General features: G+C 27.3%; 1 protein-coding gene across 1 annotated transcript; it reads left to right on the forward strand.

The window, feature by feature from the left end:
* Window positions 1–6,566: 6,566 nt before the first annotated feature.
* LOC100164321 (N-acetylgalactosaminyltransferase 7) lies at window positions 6,567–14,899 on the forward strand. The gene is made up of 12 exons (XM_001951115.5): window positions 6,567–6,770; window positions 6,949–7,139; window positions 7,214–7,422; window positions 7,483–7,649; window positions 7,727–7,934; window positions 8,648–8,824; window positions 8,913–9,030; window positions 9,200–9,325; window positions 9,398–9,619; window positions 9,680–9,778; window positions 10,945–11,070; window positions 14,106–14,899. The coding sequence occupies exons 2-12, from the start codon at window positions 6,972–6,974 to the stop codon at window positions 14,250–14,252; spliced, it is 1,767 nt and encodes a 588-aa protein (XP_001951150.1). The 5' UTR covers window positions 6,567–6,770; window positions 6,949–6,971; the 3' UTR covers window positions 14,253–14,899.
* Window positions 14,900–16,319: the final 1,420 nt, after the last annotated feature.

The raw sequence follows: 16,319 nt of genomic DNA on the forward strand, positions 1-16,319 counted from the left end.
AGTGTTTTATATGAAGAGCTATATTAGGTTTTTTAACCCTTATTTCTTAACAATATTATTACTGTATTATATTGACTACTGTTAACCATATCGGTTGTATATATATTTTAATTCAGAATATTATATTATTATTATTATTATTATTATTATTATTATATAATATATATTAGGCACTTTATTAGCATACTATACGACTATGCGAGTCAAAATTATGTAGTAGTATTAAGTATACCATAATTGCGTATGCTCAATAAACAGTTTTTGTGAACATTTATTTTGAAAATTAAAAAATAATGACTGCATCAAAATCTGTATAAAATCGTCCACCTTTTTGACACTTGCACCCGAGGGTATATAGTTTCCATCCCACTTCCTCTTATATAGACTAGCAAATGAGGTAGGGTATATAGAAAACCATTCATGTCAAAGGCTCATTAGCGATACCATCATAATAATATAGACCACCACTAAAAGTCATTTTTAAAACGAATCATAATAAAAAAAATCCAACTCTGTGTAGCTCGAGGGTTGTTGTTCTTTGAGTTCGACATGGGTCAAGCTATACAGCAGTACATACTAGCTGTCAGCTGAGTGATCGACGCCAGAGCGAGGAAGAAAATCTCGAGAAACGCTTGCATACAGCAGCTATACCATATTTAACCATTAAATTCATACTGGCCACTAGGTGCCTACTATACGTATAGTAAATAAATATATATATAACTATTCATACTGCCGATGCTGAAGCGGTCGTGGTCTGCTATAGAAATGAAGGTTACATAATATATAAACTGAACAGCATCGGTTGGTAGCGGAGATGTCATGATAAATACAGGAAAAATAGAACTGCTTTAAATATAACAAGTGAAACTTTAACGAAATTTTTTGGATTTTTTTACTGTAGGAACTGACTGTACAGAATATTGCTATCAAAATAGTTCTTCGAAAAATTGGCGATAAAAGAAATTGGCTGGTGCGGAATAATGCACGCATTGTATACATGGAACGAACAAACCTACAGAATAGCCACGTGTAGATATTGAAAGTGCATATGTGACTGAAATATTCCGTCATAGAAGGTATAAAAAATTATAATAAATAAAAAAATCAATTGATATAATGCTGAGTGTTTTAAGCAAAATAACGATAAATCAATGCAGTTGTGTTGCTAAGGTTACTACTACTATTCTTTTCATATTAGTTGGGATATCATCACAATTTAAATTGTAACTCTGAGAGTAAATTGACGTACAATGGAAATATATAAATTCAAATAATTTAATAAACAGTTTTAATTTTTTAATAAAAGAAACAATTAATAAACAATCTATGACTTGATTATTGGAAGGAACATTTTAAACCCTAATCGTGAACTGTGAACATTGTTTTAATTTTTTAAATGTCTAAATAATATATAGGTACTATTATATTATATAAAAATATATATATTGTTTAATAAATTATTAACTATAACTAATAAGTAATAACACACACAGGTTAGTATTTAAATTTTTTCTCATTTTTAGCTATTATAAAATGTTTTTTTTTTAAATATTATATTAACCGAATCATATTTTATACCATCGTATTTATTGAATACCTATAGACTATAATTATCTACATAACTGTAAAATAATAATGGAATATTGTTAGATATTATGTAAAATTAAATGTTGTTCTTAGATAATAATATGATGTATATTATTTGAAAGAGTATTTGATCTGAAGGTCAAGAACTCCAGTGGTGAATGACCTTAAAGCTTCCTTACCACACTTATTAGGTACCTAAAATTTACTGTGAGAATTTAACTAATAATATTTAATAACAATTTAACTAGGTAGGTACCTACACCACAAATAAACCCACAGTACGTTGATCTACTATAAGTATGACTGCATTTTTGGTTTGAATAACTTTAATCTGTTAAAGCAAGAATTTGGAGTAGTATATTATACGCGTATGTATATAAAATAATTTGTAGTCACTGTATAGCTTAATATGCCGTATCTATAAATATATAGGTACCTACCTACTTTAATGTTTTTTTAAGCTGTATATCAATATGCCTAAAAACTATAATAAGTGTTATGGAATACTGATAGATATACTGAGAATACTTAAAATAATGTATTTATATTTACTAAAGTATTGGTTTTACAATGATGTTTGTTTTTTTTTTTCGTGCGTGTCATGGTCATCACCTTTTGTAGCTGCAGTATAAGGTAATTAATATTGTTCAATCTTCAATATTGAAATTTGTAAGTATATTACCTATCTGATAACAAATTAGTTCTAGTAAGTTTTTTTTTGTTTGTTTTTTTAAAGCTTGATGGAAACATATAAAGTTTTCCATTTTAAGTACTTTAAGTCCATTTTAAGTACTTAAGAATAATCTGGAACAATTAACAAAAACCAGCAAAAAACGGGAATATTTTAGCAATACCAGATTTTTACAAAATCGATTTTGTTTTTTTGTTGTAGTTCGTTGTGACTAAAAATTTGTACAAAATATTTTAATAAGCATTTTCTATATCTTTTCTAAATATGTTGGCCTTTTTAAAATTATTTATAGACATTTAAAAGTTTGAAACTTTCGATTTTTTTCTTTTTATAATAATACAATTTTCTTTATTTGCTCTACGTTGATCAGTCAGTGAGTGAGTCAGGACACGTTCAATTATTATATTAGCGTTGCCCATGAGACACCCTTGTGATTATGTGATCAGTATATTTTCAGGTATATATAATATATATACACATATATATCATATACCTACTTACATTTTAGACCCCGTGAGGTGCGTACTTAATTACAATGTTTTATTAACTCGTTGGTTATGATGTACATGTGTACTGTGTAGGTTCCCGAGACAACAGACCATAGTTGAAAGTTAGCGTTAGGAATACCATTTTCACTAAGTTATATGGTTTTGACCGAATATAATATTATACAGGTCTAAAATAATTATATTCAGTCATAACCAATAGCCACTTTACAATAAACAAAAATATATTATGACATATGTCGCCACTGTTGTATTTTCGCGTTCCAAATTTCCTACTTTTCCGCTGAATTTTCCTAAAATTATCTTCCGTATAAACCTTGTCCTGACCACTACGAACACAACAAAAAAAATAATCAGCAAAATCAGTCGCGTAGTTTCTGAGATTAACCGTTTCGAAGTATATGAATAGTTTCACGTTTATATAGTTTAAAAAAAGAAGGTATGAAATACTCATATAGTAATATGTAACAACCTGAAATTAGTTTTTAATAAATATAATTGGTTGTTAATTTATTACCAACTAAAACACATATTATTTTATTTTATTTTATAATAATATTATAATAAACTAATCAATATCAATCTATCTATATCAAATAATACCAGAATTCCTCGCTTTCGACCATGTTTAAATAAACGTGAAAAAATCTAAAGAACATTGCATAGTAAATAATAGGTAGGTATCTATACGTATAAGTGTATAACCTGTGTAGAACGATTTCGATAAACTTAATCAGTAAATGACATATGCATATAAGATAACTTAATCAATGATCATAAACATAAATAACGATTATTTTGCTATCTATATAATATACTTTATTAAATTAAATGTTTATTCCTTACAGTAAAAATGAACTAGCTTTAATATTCAACTAAAGAAACTGAAAAATCGATGAAGAATGAAACTCAGTTTATAGATATCATAAAGTACCTATTTTATGCATTCCCATCAGAACTTATATGCATATCTATTTTTAACATTAAATACGTCCCGTGTTAATTTTTTAATTGATGACACTATTAAATAAAATATATTTAATATTTATTGAATGTCGATAAACATTTAAAATTTTGAAATAAACATTTTGAATTAGAGTTTAAATTAAATATTTATGTAATATTAGAAAATATAAATTCACTCGTGTTTAATTTGTTTAGTGGTATTTTTGCACTAATAACTAATAACAGTGATATAGATTTATATATAACAGGTTGTGCTATAAGTTTATATTTGGTGGTCTTTAATAAGAGACTATTATTGTACTTATAATCCTTATAAATGTATACTAAATAAATAACAATAAATATTAGGTAACTGTTCGTTTGTTCCAGTTTTCCTTCTATAAACAAAACTCATATTTATGAGCTCAAAAAAATATAAGCTCTTGTCATAAATTCTCACAAAAGCACCCACTTAATATTGAGTATTAGAACAATAATTAGTAAAGATCATTGAATTGACTTTTTGTTGGAAGAAAGGTCTCTGTCGTCTACAGACACTGTTAATTGAGAGATTATTCTGATTATGAGCTTTAGTCAAAACGGTGAAATACAAAAGCCTTAGCTCATTATCTGGGGTAAATACTTACTACTTTTACGGTTTTACATCACGTTTTGTTTTCTATCTTATTATTACATTTTATGTTTTAAACTAGATAACGAAAATATAAATAATTTTTAAAAAGATATAGATTTATTAGTTATTATAATAATATAATATCATACAATAATATATTTCATAAAATATTGAAAATTATATTGCAGATTGTACACCTATTAAATACAATAAAATATACAATATAATTCATATTAGTTCTAGTCTCTAGATCTAAGATGTATCCAGTGAAATATATTTAGATACTTTTTTCACGTATCTTCAGATTTTCCCATGTTCACAACGAAATTTTTTTTTAGAAAAATTAAATTTTAATTGTCAACATAAAATAATAAAATTCTTTGTAAAACTATTCAATGTGTTTCACTGTTTCAGATATAGAAGTAAGAGTTTTCTATACTATATTATTATTAAAACAATTTCTTTCACGAAAACATTTATGAAAAATCTTTTTATCTTTAGGTTAAACAGAGTAATAACTCATAGGTATAAATAAAGAGACACAGGATGATTTTATTTTATAATTAATAATATGCACTTATTAATTTAATAATTTCATGGTCACGCGGCGTTCTGGATAGGCTAATCTGATACACCACTGTCGTGGAATAATTTCTCCCGGTAGATACCTATTGTACGATATTAGATTCTCAGAGGCGTGATAGATGTATTGGTTTTACAATGATTGTGACACTTCTTATACCAAAAATAAAATTCCTCAACAATAAATTAGAAGGATGATTTCTAGTGAGATATAGTCTGTGCTTAAAAAATGCACAGTACTTACTTTTAAAAATAATAGGAAAAAAAAATTACTAGATATAAATTATTTTCATAGTATACTCAAACACAGGATATTTAATTACACCGAACCATACACGATGTGAAAAGATGCAAAATACATATACATATGCGCATTATGTGTATACGTACACTCCTTATAAACACAAAACTCATGCAACACAATATAAAGAATACCCACATTTCGTCATCCTCACCAAGTTCGATCGTACGTTCTACAAAACAACACAAATGCTCTACTAGTGGTACGTACGTTGAACCATACTATATAAAATCATAAACCCATCGTGACACCTTAACCTTAATGTTTAATCGATACACACCAATAAGGGATTGCTTACATAAAAATCGTTCTATATAAGGATCAGTCAAAATCGACAAGCAAGCCAGTCACTCAGTAAAAGCCTCAAGAGACAATATTATGGTCCAGTGTGCACTTCTACAATATTTTTAACATTTATACGAATGCGTTCACACTAATTGTATCGGGGGACCCAACTGCCCGATGTCCGTATGTAGGTATATCGAGTCATCCTGCTCCTGTATGGTCGTACAATATTAATATTGTCTTGAATTATTAACTAAATTAATGTGTTATTAAGAAATTGTGGTACAGTTGGCATCACTTGTGGGTTTTTTTTCACCAACACGATTAAAGATATAATGGTTGCCCTTAGATCATATACAATGGATAGAGTCATACGAACAATTTATGAAGCCAACAAAACTGTAGGACCTCAGTGATATGCGCATGCGCTTGGTCTCTTATCATTAATGTTTGGCGCAAAGTGCTGCAGACGCGCAGTTAAGATAAACAGTCGCGCAAGCGCAGATGTCACAGGTCCTATAGTCCCTATAGTTATGTTGGCTTCAACACATTTTATACGCGTAATATGCTAATATGCTAATATGCGTAATATGACTCCATCCATTGTATATGATCTAAGTGGTTGCCCAACGAGCATGGAATAGTTGTCTTTAATATTACTCTCATAATAAGAACAATTCTGCAGCGCTCTTGACAGCAGTGGAATATTTATGTACTATTATACTATATTAATATAATAATATTATCTCATATTAGTATTATAGAGCGCGCACTAAGTTAGTTCAACAGCTGATTCTGAAAGTAATTTCAATTGCCATTGCTTGTAACATAGTCCGTCGGGTAACCATTATATCTTTAATCGTGGTCACGAACCAAAAGATATTATCTATCGGGGCTATGACCATATTAGATAACACGGAATCTATGGTTATTGTTCTGTGGTTACGAGCATAGATAATAATCTATCTATGGTTACGACGTGTATCTTTTAATATTGATAGTTTTTTTCTTATCATCAATTGCATTATCACGCAAACAAAAACCATAAAATTTAAAATTTAATACGTCAACAATCAACATACCTAAACATGTAAAAATTCTCCTATATTCTCTGGTATAATGTCATCTTCCCATTATTGCACACGTTAATGCGATTTGCAGTGGATTATATAACACCCGGACTTAACTACTTAACAATATTATTACACCATTTTTACATATTTTTATACTGCTAATGTAAGTAAATAAATACTAATAATGTCCTATTAATATTTAAAGTGATAATTATTCTATAAAATACATAAGACAAGTATAAACACTACAGAATTACCATTTTATGTCACAAAACAAATGCTTAAAATTTAAACATATACATCTAATATTACATACAATTAATCATATATTTTTATCTTAGGTATTCATTTTCTAAAATCAAAAATGTCTTTAAGATTTAGAATTATTCAGTTAAAGCGCAATAAATTTGCCAAAATTAGTATTGGAACTTTTATTATCTTACTATTACTATTGGCTTTATATAAACGCTCAGAAAGTATACAAAACTCACATGAATCAACACTTCCTAAACATTCTAGATTTTCAAATCAGGTAAGAACTTATATTTGTAATTTTTAGGTTTGTTTATGTAAGTAATATTCATTAAGAATTTTATCCTTTTTTAGGTACCAATTTATCGTGATCAAATTTTTGGTAATTTTGAGTATTCTACTTCTACTAATAAACCGGGTCCTGGGGAAAAAGGTAAAGCTCACCATGTACCAAGTGATAGAGAAAATGAAGCATTGCAGTCCCTATCCGAATATGGCATGAACATGGCTTGCTCAGACGATATCTCTCTAAATAGATCAATTCCAGATCACCGCGAGGAGGAGTAATATTAAATTATATATAATTGTATTCAAACTTTTACTTTATTAATTAAATTCCACAGGTGTAAATATTGGACTTATCCAGAACAATTACCACGTACTAGTGTAATAATAGTATTTCATAATGAAGGTTGGTCATCTTTATTGAGAACTGTCCACAGTATTCTTAATAGAACTCCACCTCAATTTTTGGAAGAAATACTTTTGGTTGATGACTTTAGTAGTAAAGGTGATTTGATTTTAAATCAAACTATTAAGAAAATTAATAAAAAAACTGATTCATTTTTAAATTAAAATTATTTTCAGAAAATTTAAAAAAGAAACTAGAATATTATATTGAAAAGTTTAATGGTAAAGTAAGATTAATTAGAAATTCTGAACGCGAAGGATTGATAAGAACACGATCAAAGGGTGCTTCAAATGCTAGGGGGGAAGTAATTTTATTCTTAGATGCTCATTGTGAAGTTGGATACAATTGGTTACCACCATTAATTGCACCAATTGCCCGAGATAGGTACAAACTATTTTAGCTTTTATTTCAGGGATGGAAAACGTTTTTAATTTTTTCGTTTTCGTTTTTGTTTATTGATTTAAAAAATATAGTTTTTGTTTAACGTTTTTAAAAACATTATTTTTCTATATTGTTTTTGATTAACGTTTTTAAAAACGTTATTTTTCCATATTGTTTTTGATTAACATTTTTAAAAACGTTAATTTCCTATTGTTTCCAAATAACGTTTTTGATAATATTGTTTTTATTTTTTTATAATAGTAACGCGCAATATAGAAAATCATTTAAAAGTTAACAATTATTCTTAATATTTAAATTTTAAATCAAAATTATAATTTATATATAAATTTAAAATTTAAAATTTCTGATTTCAAACTAAAATGTTTTTAAATTTTGAAACTGCATTATTGGTAAATTAAAAAGTAAAGACTTAACTGAAATTTTTTTTTTCGTGATATAAATATTATTATGTATAATACTATAATTTGTTTTTGTTTTTGATTTCGTTATTAAATTTTTTTCGGTTTTTGGGATTTTTTGTTATCGTTTTTCAGTAGTTTTTGGTTTTTGTTTTTTTGTTTTTGTTTTATTAATTATTTTTGTTTTTTGTTTTTTTCCGTTTAATAACGTTTTTTTAAAAACGTTTTCCATTCCTGTTTTATTTATACATACAATTTAAGATTACTTTTTGTTATTATTATTTTTTTTTTTACTAGAAAAATTATGACAGTTCCTGTGATTGATGGAATTGATCATAATACTTGGGAGTATCGTCCAGTTTACGAAAAAGATCATTTATTCCGTGGTATATTTGAATGGGGTATGCTGTATAAAGAAATTGAAATACCTGCTCAAGAAGAACGAAAAAGAATTTACAAAAGTGAACCTTATAAGTAATATTTATTCATTTTTAATTTCTATATGCATAAATATAAAATAAAATTTCAAATTAATAATTCATACTTATTAAATTATTTCAAGGTCGCCAACTCACGCAGGTGGTCTTTTTGCCATTGATAGAAATTATTTTCTAGAACTTGGAGCATATGATCCTGGGTTACTTGTCTGGGGAGGAGAAAATTTTGAATTGTCGTTTAAAGTAAAGTTTATGTTATACTTAATATATTAACAAAATTTTTAATTTAGCTTTATTCATAAAAAAAGATCATCACATACCTATTTTTTAATTTAAAGTTAACAGTTAAAGTATAATTTTCTATTATTGAATGCTTATAAAGTTATAAGTATTAAATAAGTTTTATTATTAGATTTGGCAGTGTGGTGGTAGCATTGAATGGGTCCCTTGTTCCCGAGTTGGACATGTTTACCGTGGATTTATGCCATATAATTTTGGAGAACTTGGCAAAAAGGTCAAAGGACCTTTGATAACATATGTATGTATTAAATATTACTTATCATTTATATTTTTAAAAATTATTTTTTTTATATTGTATTTAATGTTTTAGAATTACAAACGTGTAATTGAGACATGGTTTGATAATAAACATAAAGAATTCTTTTATACTCGTGAACCATTAGCGCGCTACTTGGACATGGGTGATATATCCAAACAATTGGAATTGAAGGATAAACTGCAATGCAAAGATTTTTCATGGTTCATGGAAAATGTTGCATATGATGTGTATACAAAGTTTCCTGAACTTCCCCCAAATCTATACTGGGGGGAAGTAAGTTATTTATTTGATTACATATAAACTATTTAACCTTAACACTAATTTTAAATTTAGTTACGAAATATCGGCAAAACAACTTGCCTAGATACCAGAGGTCATCAACCACCATCATTAGTAGGTTTAGAGTTATGTCACGGACAAGGAAATAATCAGGTAAAAAATTAAAATAATCTAGAATGTTTATGATGTTAAATATTTCATACTGTCACCGCATATAAAATAATTTAATCTTATAATAATAGTATGTTTGTATATATGATACTGTTATAATAAAATATATATATATTTATTTTAGGATGCTTAATCTTTTCTCAATATAAGTTACATTTTTAAATAATGTGTTATTATTATCTTTCATTGGTTGATTATTATTTATGAGCAAAACGCATACACTTCATTTATTTAAAATAATAAATTTCCTGTTATACACTATAATACTATAAAATATGAATATTTTATCAGGTAACACAAAAATACACACATTTAAAATTTTAATGTTTCACATGCATAAAATATAATTATTTAAAATAGAAAGGGTAAAAAGATATTGTGTGTATGCTGTTGTAAATTACGAAAAAGCATTTTTACTATAAAATAAAATAGTTATTGTTGTACAAAAAAATCTGAAAGAATTGTGTGTGTCGATAATCTTGAAACTCTCATAAAATATAAATTATCTGATAATACAAGTAGCTGGTAGATAGTATTGATAGACGTATTATTTTGTGGAGTTTTTTTACTTTTAGAACAAACTTTGTCAATTATCTATTTTCTGTACCAAATATTTCTTACCACTTATTGTACTAGTAAATACAGAAGATTTATACTTATATTTTATGTTGGCTGGTATTTGTGGCTTAAGTTATAACTACCTAACATTTTTATGTTTCTCTTTTTAGACTACACGTAATTCATACAAGTAGCTATTGTTTAAATCTACTTTAGTATTTCCACACATTTCTAATTGGTCTTTACATTATTTCATAGAAAGCCACTGTCACTGTCACTTGTGACTTTGGCCAACAAACCATAAAGTACATTTATTTAGTTGGTTTACATTGAAACAGTAGATTGTAGAACTGTAGTAAAAGTGATTATAGTATTTTTTTGTATATAAATGTATTGTAACTCTTTCATATTAAACCATTTTTTAGTTATTCTTTAATTTATCCTATGAAATATTCAATTCACTTAAGATACCATTGATTTCTGTAAAATAAATTAATTTATTCCTTTTTGTACCTTATGTTAAAATATCAAAAGTGAAAAATAATTTATTTAATTATACACTAATAAAATTTTTTTTTAATTTGCTATAGCTTTTTAGATTGAATACAAAAGGACAGCTTAGTGTTGGTGAACGTTGTATTTTTGCTGATCGACAAAATGTAAAATTAGTTGTATGTCCATTAGGAACTGTTGATGGGCCATGGCAATATGAATCCGTAAGTATAATGTATAAATTTAAAATATATATAATATAATAACATATTTATTTGGTTCCCTTTAAGACTAAAAACAATATTGACTCATAAGTACATAATTTTTTTAAATTGTATTTTTACAACCATTTATTTAAGTAATTGAAAAATTATTGCAAAAAGAATTAAATGTGTTTATTTTCTATAATTTTTTTTTTTTTTTTTATTGGTCTTGCAATTATAAATTTATGACTAATAAGACCATAAGTTTTACATTTGTATATACATTTACATTTTGATAGTAACTTATTCAATTAAAAATTGATAAAAGAAAAAAAAACTTATTATTATTTTATTTTCAATTTGTTGCTGCATGCTTTAACATAATCTACTATCTAGTAATAATTATAACCACAATTTATTTCATGTTTTTATAATTTGAGATAAATTCATTAATTTATAATTATTATCATACTTTAAGCTGAGAATATTATCTGTGTTGGATATTTTATGATATGTTAATTTAAATGAGCTTGTAAATTATTACAATTTAAAAACACATAAATTGTATACAAATTAAAATATTGTAAAATATCCACTGAGGGACACAGGTAATGTTATTAACTTAAAGTTAATATGTGATAATAGGTAAACTCACCTTAATATTAACAGTTAAAAGTAACAACACATGGTTTGCTTCTACTAAACGTTAATTTGCTATGTTACTCGTGGGTAAGAGAGAGAAAATAAATGGTGCACTGACGGTTAACATCCTCTTAAAATTAAAAGAATCAACCTATTCTGACCACTTTTCCTATAAAAGATATCCTTCAGTAATAAACTATTATCAGACTAGTGTGGTCTTATGGCGTCCAGATATTGGGCTCTGTCAAATATTCTCATTTGAGAACTATTCAGGCCTTCCAATCAGTTTGCTTTGTTCCTTGGTTCATTAAAAATAATAATCTCTTAAATAATTTAAAGATTCAAATTTCAAACGCATAACAAAATAATACTATTTTTTTTCATTCCAAGTTAACCCACTTATTAATTGACTATGCTCCCGCACAATCTCTGATAACCCTTAGATATGTATCAAAAGAACCTGCCCTAGAGATTTACTAGTTTAATCTATCGAGTGACACTTCTCAATTCAACTATTCCAGTCACTAAAAATTATTGTTCCTACTTATTATGCATAGATTTCAAGAATGCTAATTATCTGAACATCATTTAGTTTTATCTGTCTTTCAATTGGAATGATACCTTTCCTCCATACAGTGCAAATGATAGTGCCACTTTTTTAATGATGCCTTATTGCATTGTATTAATTCCTTTATTCCTCTCAAAATCTATAAAACCTCGTCAGTTCCTCATTGGGTCTCTAAAGATTTAAAAAATGTAATTTATAAAAAAAAATGGCACATTGATTATTTAAAAGAACTTCCTTCCCTTGTGATTACTGCAAATCCTCAGAATTAAGAGTTAAGTGCAAATGCCTTTCTAAGCTTAACTATTATGCTAATATTAATACTACTCAGACCCAGTTATTTCAATCGCCTCCTGATTTTTGGAAATATTTTCGTGATCTAAGCAGGCAAACATATCATCCATCGTCCAATCTCCATATCACCTCACATGGCTAAGATATTTAAATCTATCATTATTCAACTATTTGGGACCTAACTTAAATCATATTCTTATTCCTCAAGAACACGGTTTCTTACTGGGAGAAGTACTATTTCCTGTAGCGTTTCTATCTTTTCCTTTATTTATGACTGCATTAGTTAAGGTTGATGTCACCTTTACCGATTTTTCAAAAGCTTTTGACACTGTTCTTCATATTGTTCTTCATATGTTACTTATTAAAGAACTTGACCATATTGGTGTTGGGGATCCTGTTCTTTCCTTGTTCCATTCATACCTATCCAACCGTAAACAGTTAGTTAAGTTAAATGGTGTTTCATCTAGCTTATCTGATGTCACTTCTGGTTTTCCACAGGGTAGTCACTTGAGTCCTCTATTGTTTTGCCTTTATGTTGACCCAATTTCCAGTTTCCCCAAAAAGGCTCATTTCCTTCTCTATGCTGATGACATAAAATTGAAGCCCATTCTGACTGTCGACTATTATTAAATGAACTTAATCAATTTAATCATTGGGTATCCACCCTAGGCCTCTCTCTTAATATTAGGAAGTGTAATGTCATCTCCTTCTCTAGATCACAAAATCCTATTCATCACTCCTACATGCTTAACAACATTCTGCTGCAACGTGTATCTATTATAAAAGATCTTGGTATTTATTACTCTTCCATTCTCTCTTTTAGCCATCACATTGATATTATTACGGGTTGAGCTAATAAGGTTTTAGGTTTTATTAAACATAATACCAAGCTTTTTTCGTCACCTATCTGTCTCTGTTCTTTGTATTTTGCTCTTGTTAGATCCATTTAGAATATGGGGTTGTTGTCTGGCACCAATACCTTTCTAAGGATCAGTTACATCTTGAGCGAGTTCAGTATAAATTTCTTTCCTACGCTGCTTTTATTCTTAAATTACCATCTCCTAATTATAACTATTCTGATATTAACCATTTTCTAAATATACCATAAATTGTATTGATTTATAGTTCATTCATGCTCTTCTTGACAACTCTATCGACTCACCTGACGTCCTGACCTACTATGGAAAATCCTATTTAAAGTCCCCTCTCACAATGTTCGAAATCACGCTCCTTTTTACTTTCCAACTCAGTCCACTTCCTTCAGCCACAATCACCCCATGTACAGGATGCTTAAGTTTGCCAATCAATTGTGATCTACGTTCCCATTGTTATCTTATGTAATTTATTGTGTATTTATCTTATAATAAATAAATATATTGGTTTTTATTTATAAAAATTACTATTGTGAATAAAATAAAATAATTTTTGTTTTAAATCTATATTGCGTCATTGAGGTAAAAAAATCCATGATGTGACAAACTATTATATACTCCAAAGCGATTAACAATAAATTAAGTAATATATATTATAACTAATACATCAATTTACTTTTTAGACTAACAAGTTGTTACTACATTCAATAACAAGGAAGTGTCTTAGTGTTCATCCATCATCCGATCAAGTAATATTAATGCCGTGTGATTCTAATAATGCTAATCAACAGTGGATATTTAAACAAATTGTGCCAAGTTGGACAAGTTAAATGAACAAAGCAATATTTTGTAACTGGTTTTTTTTTAAAAATTTTTATACATTTTTGTATTGAATAAAATAAGATTTATTTCTTGTTATTATATAAATTAAGAGTATATTTTTCATTAAACAACAAGAAATCCAAAAAGTATTATCTATGTCAGGGTGGTCCAACCCACAGCCCTTAGTTTTTTTTTTTTATTGAACAAATATTTTTATTTACATATTGTTATACAATAAGTAAATTTGACGTGATGTGATTGACAGGAGGGGGAAGTCATCCAGTAGAAGCATCCCGTGAACCCTAGAAGACAAATTATAAAAATAACATTTTTCAGAAAAAAAAACTATGAAACGTAGTATACAAAACCATAATTAAATTCAGCTTGTTACATACGTGTGTAAGTATCGTGTTTGTATATTAGCCACAGTGAATCCGAATTCTCGTGGTGAGAGATTTTTTTTTTCTTTAGGCGGCCCCCAGTGTATTTATGAATGTGTAAATTGGCCCGCCCACTATAAAAAGTTGGACCACCCTGATCTAAGTATTATATTACAATGAAAGTATTGTTTGGTATTGTCAGTAATATATTTTATATGTAAGGTAAATTACTTATATTTGTTTTTCTTTTAATAAAAATAAATAAATAATATGTATGAACTGTATCTATGAAAATCAGAAAATATATCATTTTTATATTCTATACAAAATCTAAGGTGGTGTATGCATTGTTTTACGAGGATTAAAAATTAACTAAATGAAATTAAAAAAAAAAAATGTTTCTTTGTTATTAACAAAAATGTTCTTATGGAGTGAATAGATGAAATTACGGAAACGCAGTAGTGTCACATAGAAAATAATATTACCACTGAATATTCGATTTAAAACTCGACATTTTGACAATACATTCATCGTTCCACTCAGAATCTAAAATGTATTAAATCCACTAATACCATATCTTTTGTACATATTTATGAAAAAAATACAAAATAAAGACATTTAAAAAAAAAAAAAACAATTTAAACCAATAAAAACATAATTTTGTAATTAATAATAAATACAAGTATAATTAGTTGTTTTATTTTTCACTTTTATTGTATCTTATATTAATTATTTAACATTGTTAAGTTTTATAAAGGGCTAATTTCATTGTTTTCATTTATTGATCAATATACTAAAAATACGTTTTCGCACGAAACATTGTATTCATAGGTAAAGATGTTGGATTGAATAGGTATCTAATTATCAAATTTTTTTTTTCAGTTTGGCGGCCCTTTCAAATATTTACCTGTAACATAAATACTACCTATCCACCCTTGACTGGAGCACAGAACAATTTATAATATTGTTCAATGGTAGTGCCACATAGAAAAAATTTTCTCTCAGAATTTCTATTTAATAACTCCAAATTTCGATTTAACAACTCGTTTAAAAATTGGAAAGATAAATATCAGTAAAAACTTCAAAAAAATTTCAAATTTTTAAACAGAAATGTATTGTTAAGTCAAAATTCCGTGTAAGTTGAAAGTTGGAATTATTAATTCATTAATATTCACTTTCCAATCGAACAAGATACCTACTGAAGTTGAAAATCGAAGCATTATTTCGACTACTTATCGTGTACACAGACACGAAAATATGTGAATATCGTTGATGCATTGGGGAGGTCAAAATTTAAAATTCCCAGTAATTTTTAAAAGCGTCAAGAAAAATTAAGGAAAAACGGGAATTTTGACGCAAAATCGATTTTTCACAAAATTGAATTTGGTTTTTGGTATAACTTTAAAAAAAATGACCGTAGATACATGATATTTTGACTGAATTTTTATATTAGCATTTTCTATACACCATAATATTTTCAAAATATTTTGGCTTATTTTGAGCTCTTTACGGACATTGTCAGGTTTCATTTTTTTTTAGTTTTTTTTCTAAAAATATCAATAAAATTGTATTTGTTGATCAAAAAAGCTTTAAAATTTAATAGAAGGCTCCAAGTATATTGTTTCAAAGGCAGATGAAAAATACTAAAAATCCTTCTGTCACAGTTTTTTTTTATAAGCATTTAAAGTCAAAAAT

Source organism: Acyrthosiphon pisum, chromosome A1 (genome assembly GCF_005508785.2).
Source record: "Acyrthosiphon pisum isolate AL4f chromosome A1, pea_aphid_22Mar2018_4r6ur, whole genome shotgun sequence".
Lineage (NCBI taxonomy): Eukaryota > Metazoa > Arthropoda > Insecta > Hemiptera > Aphididae > Acyrthosiphon > Acyrthosiphon pisum.

Coding starts and splice junctions, on each gene's coding strand:
- LOC100164321 (XM_001951115.5), top strand. CDS start 6,972: ATGTCTTTAAGATTTAGAATTATTCAGTTAAAGCGCAATAAATTTGCC. Junction 9,620..9,679: donor CAAATCTATACTGGGGGGAA/GTAAGTTATTTA, acceptor TTTTAAATTTAG/TTACGAAATATCGGCAAAAC. Junction 9,779..10,944: donor ACGGACAAGGAAATAATCAG/GTAAAAAATTAA, acceptor AATTTGCTATAG/CTTTTTAGATTGAATACAAA.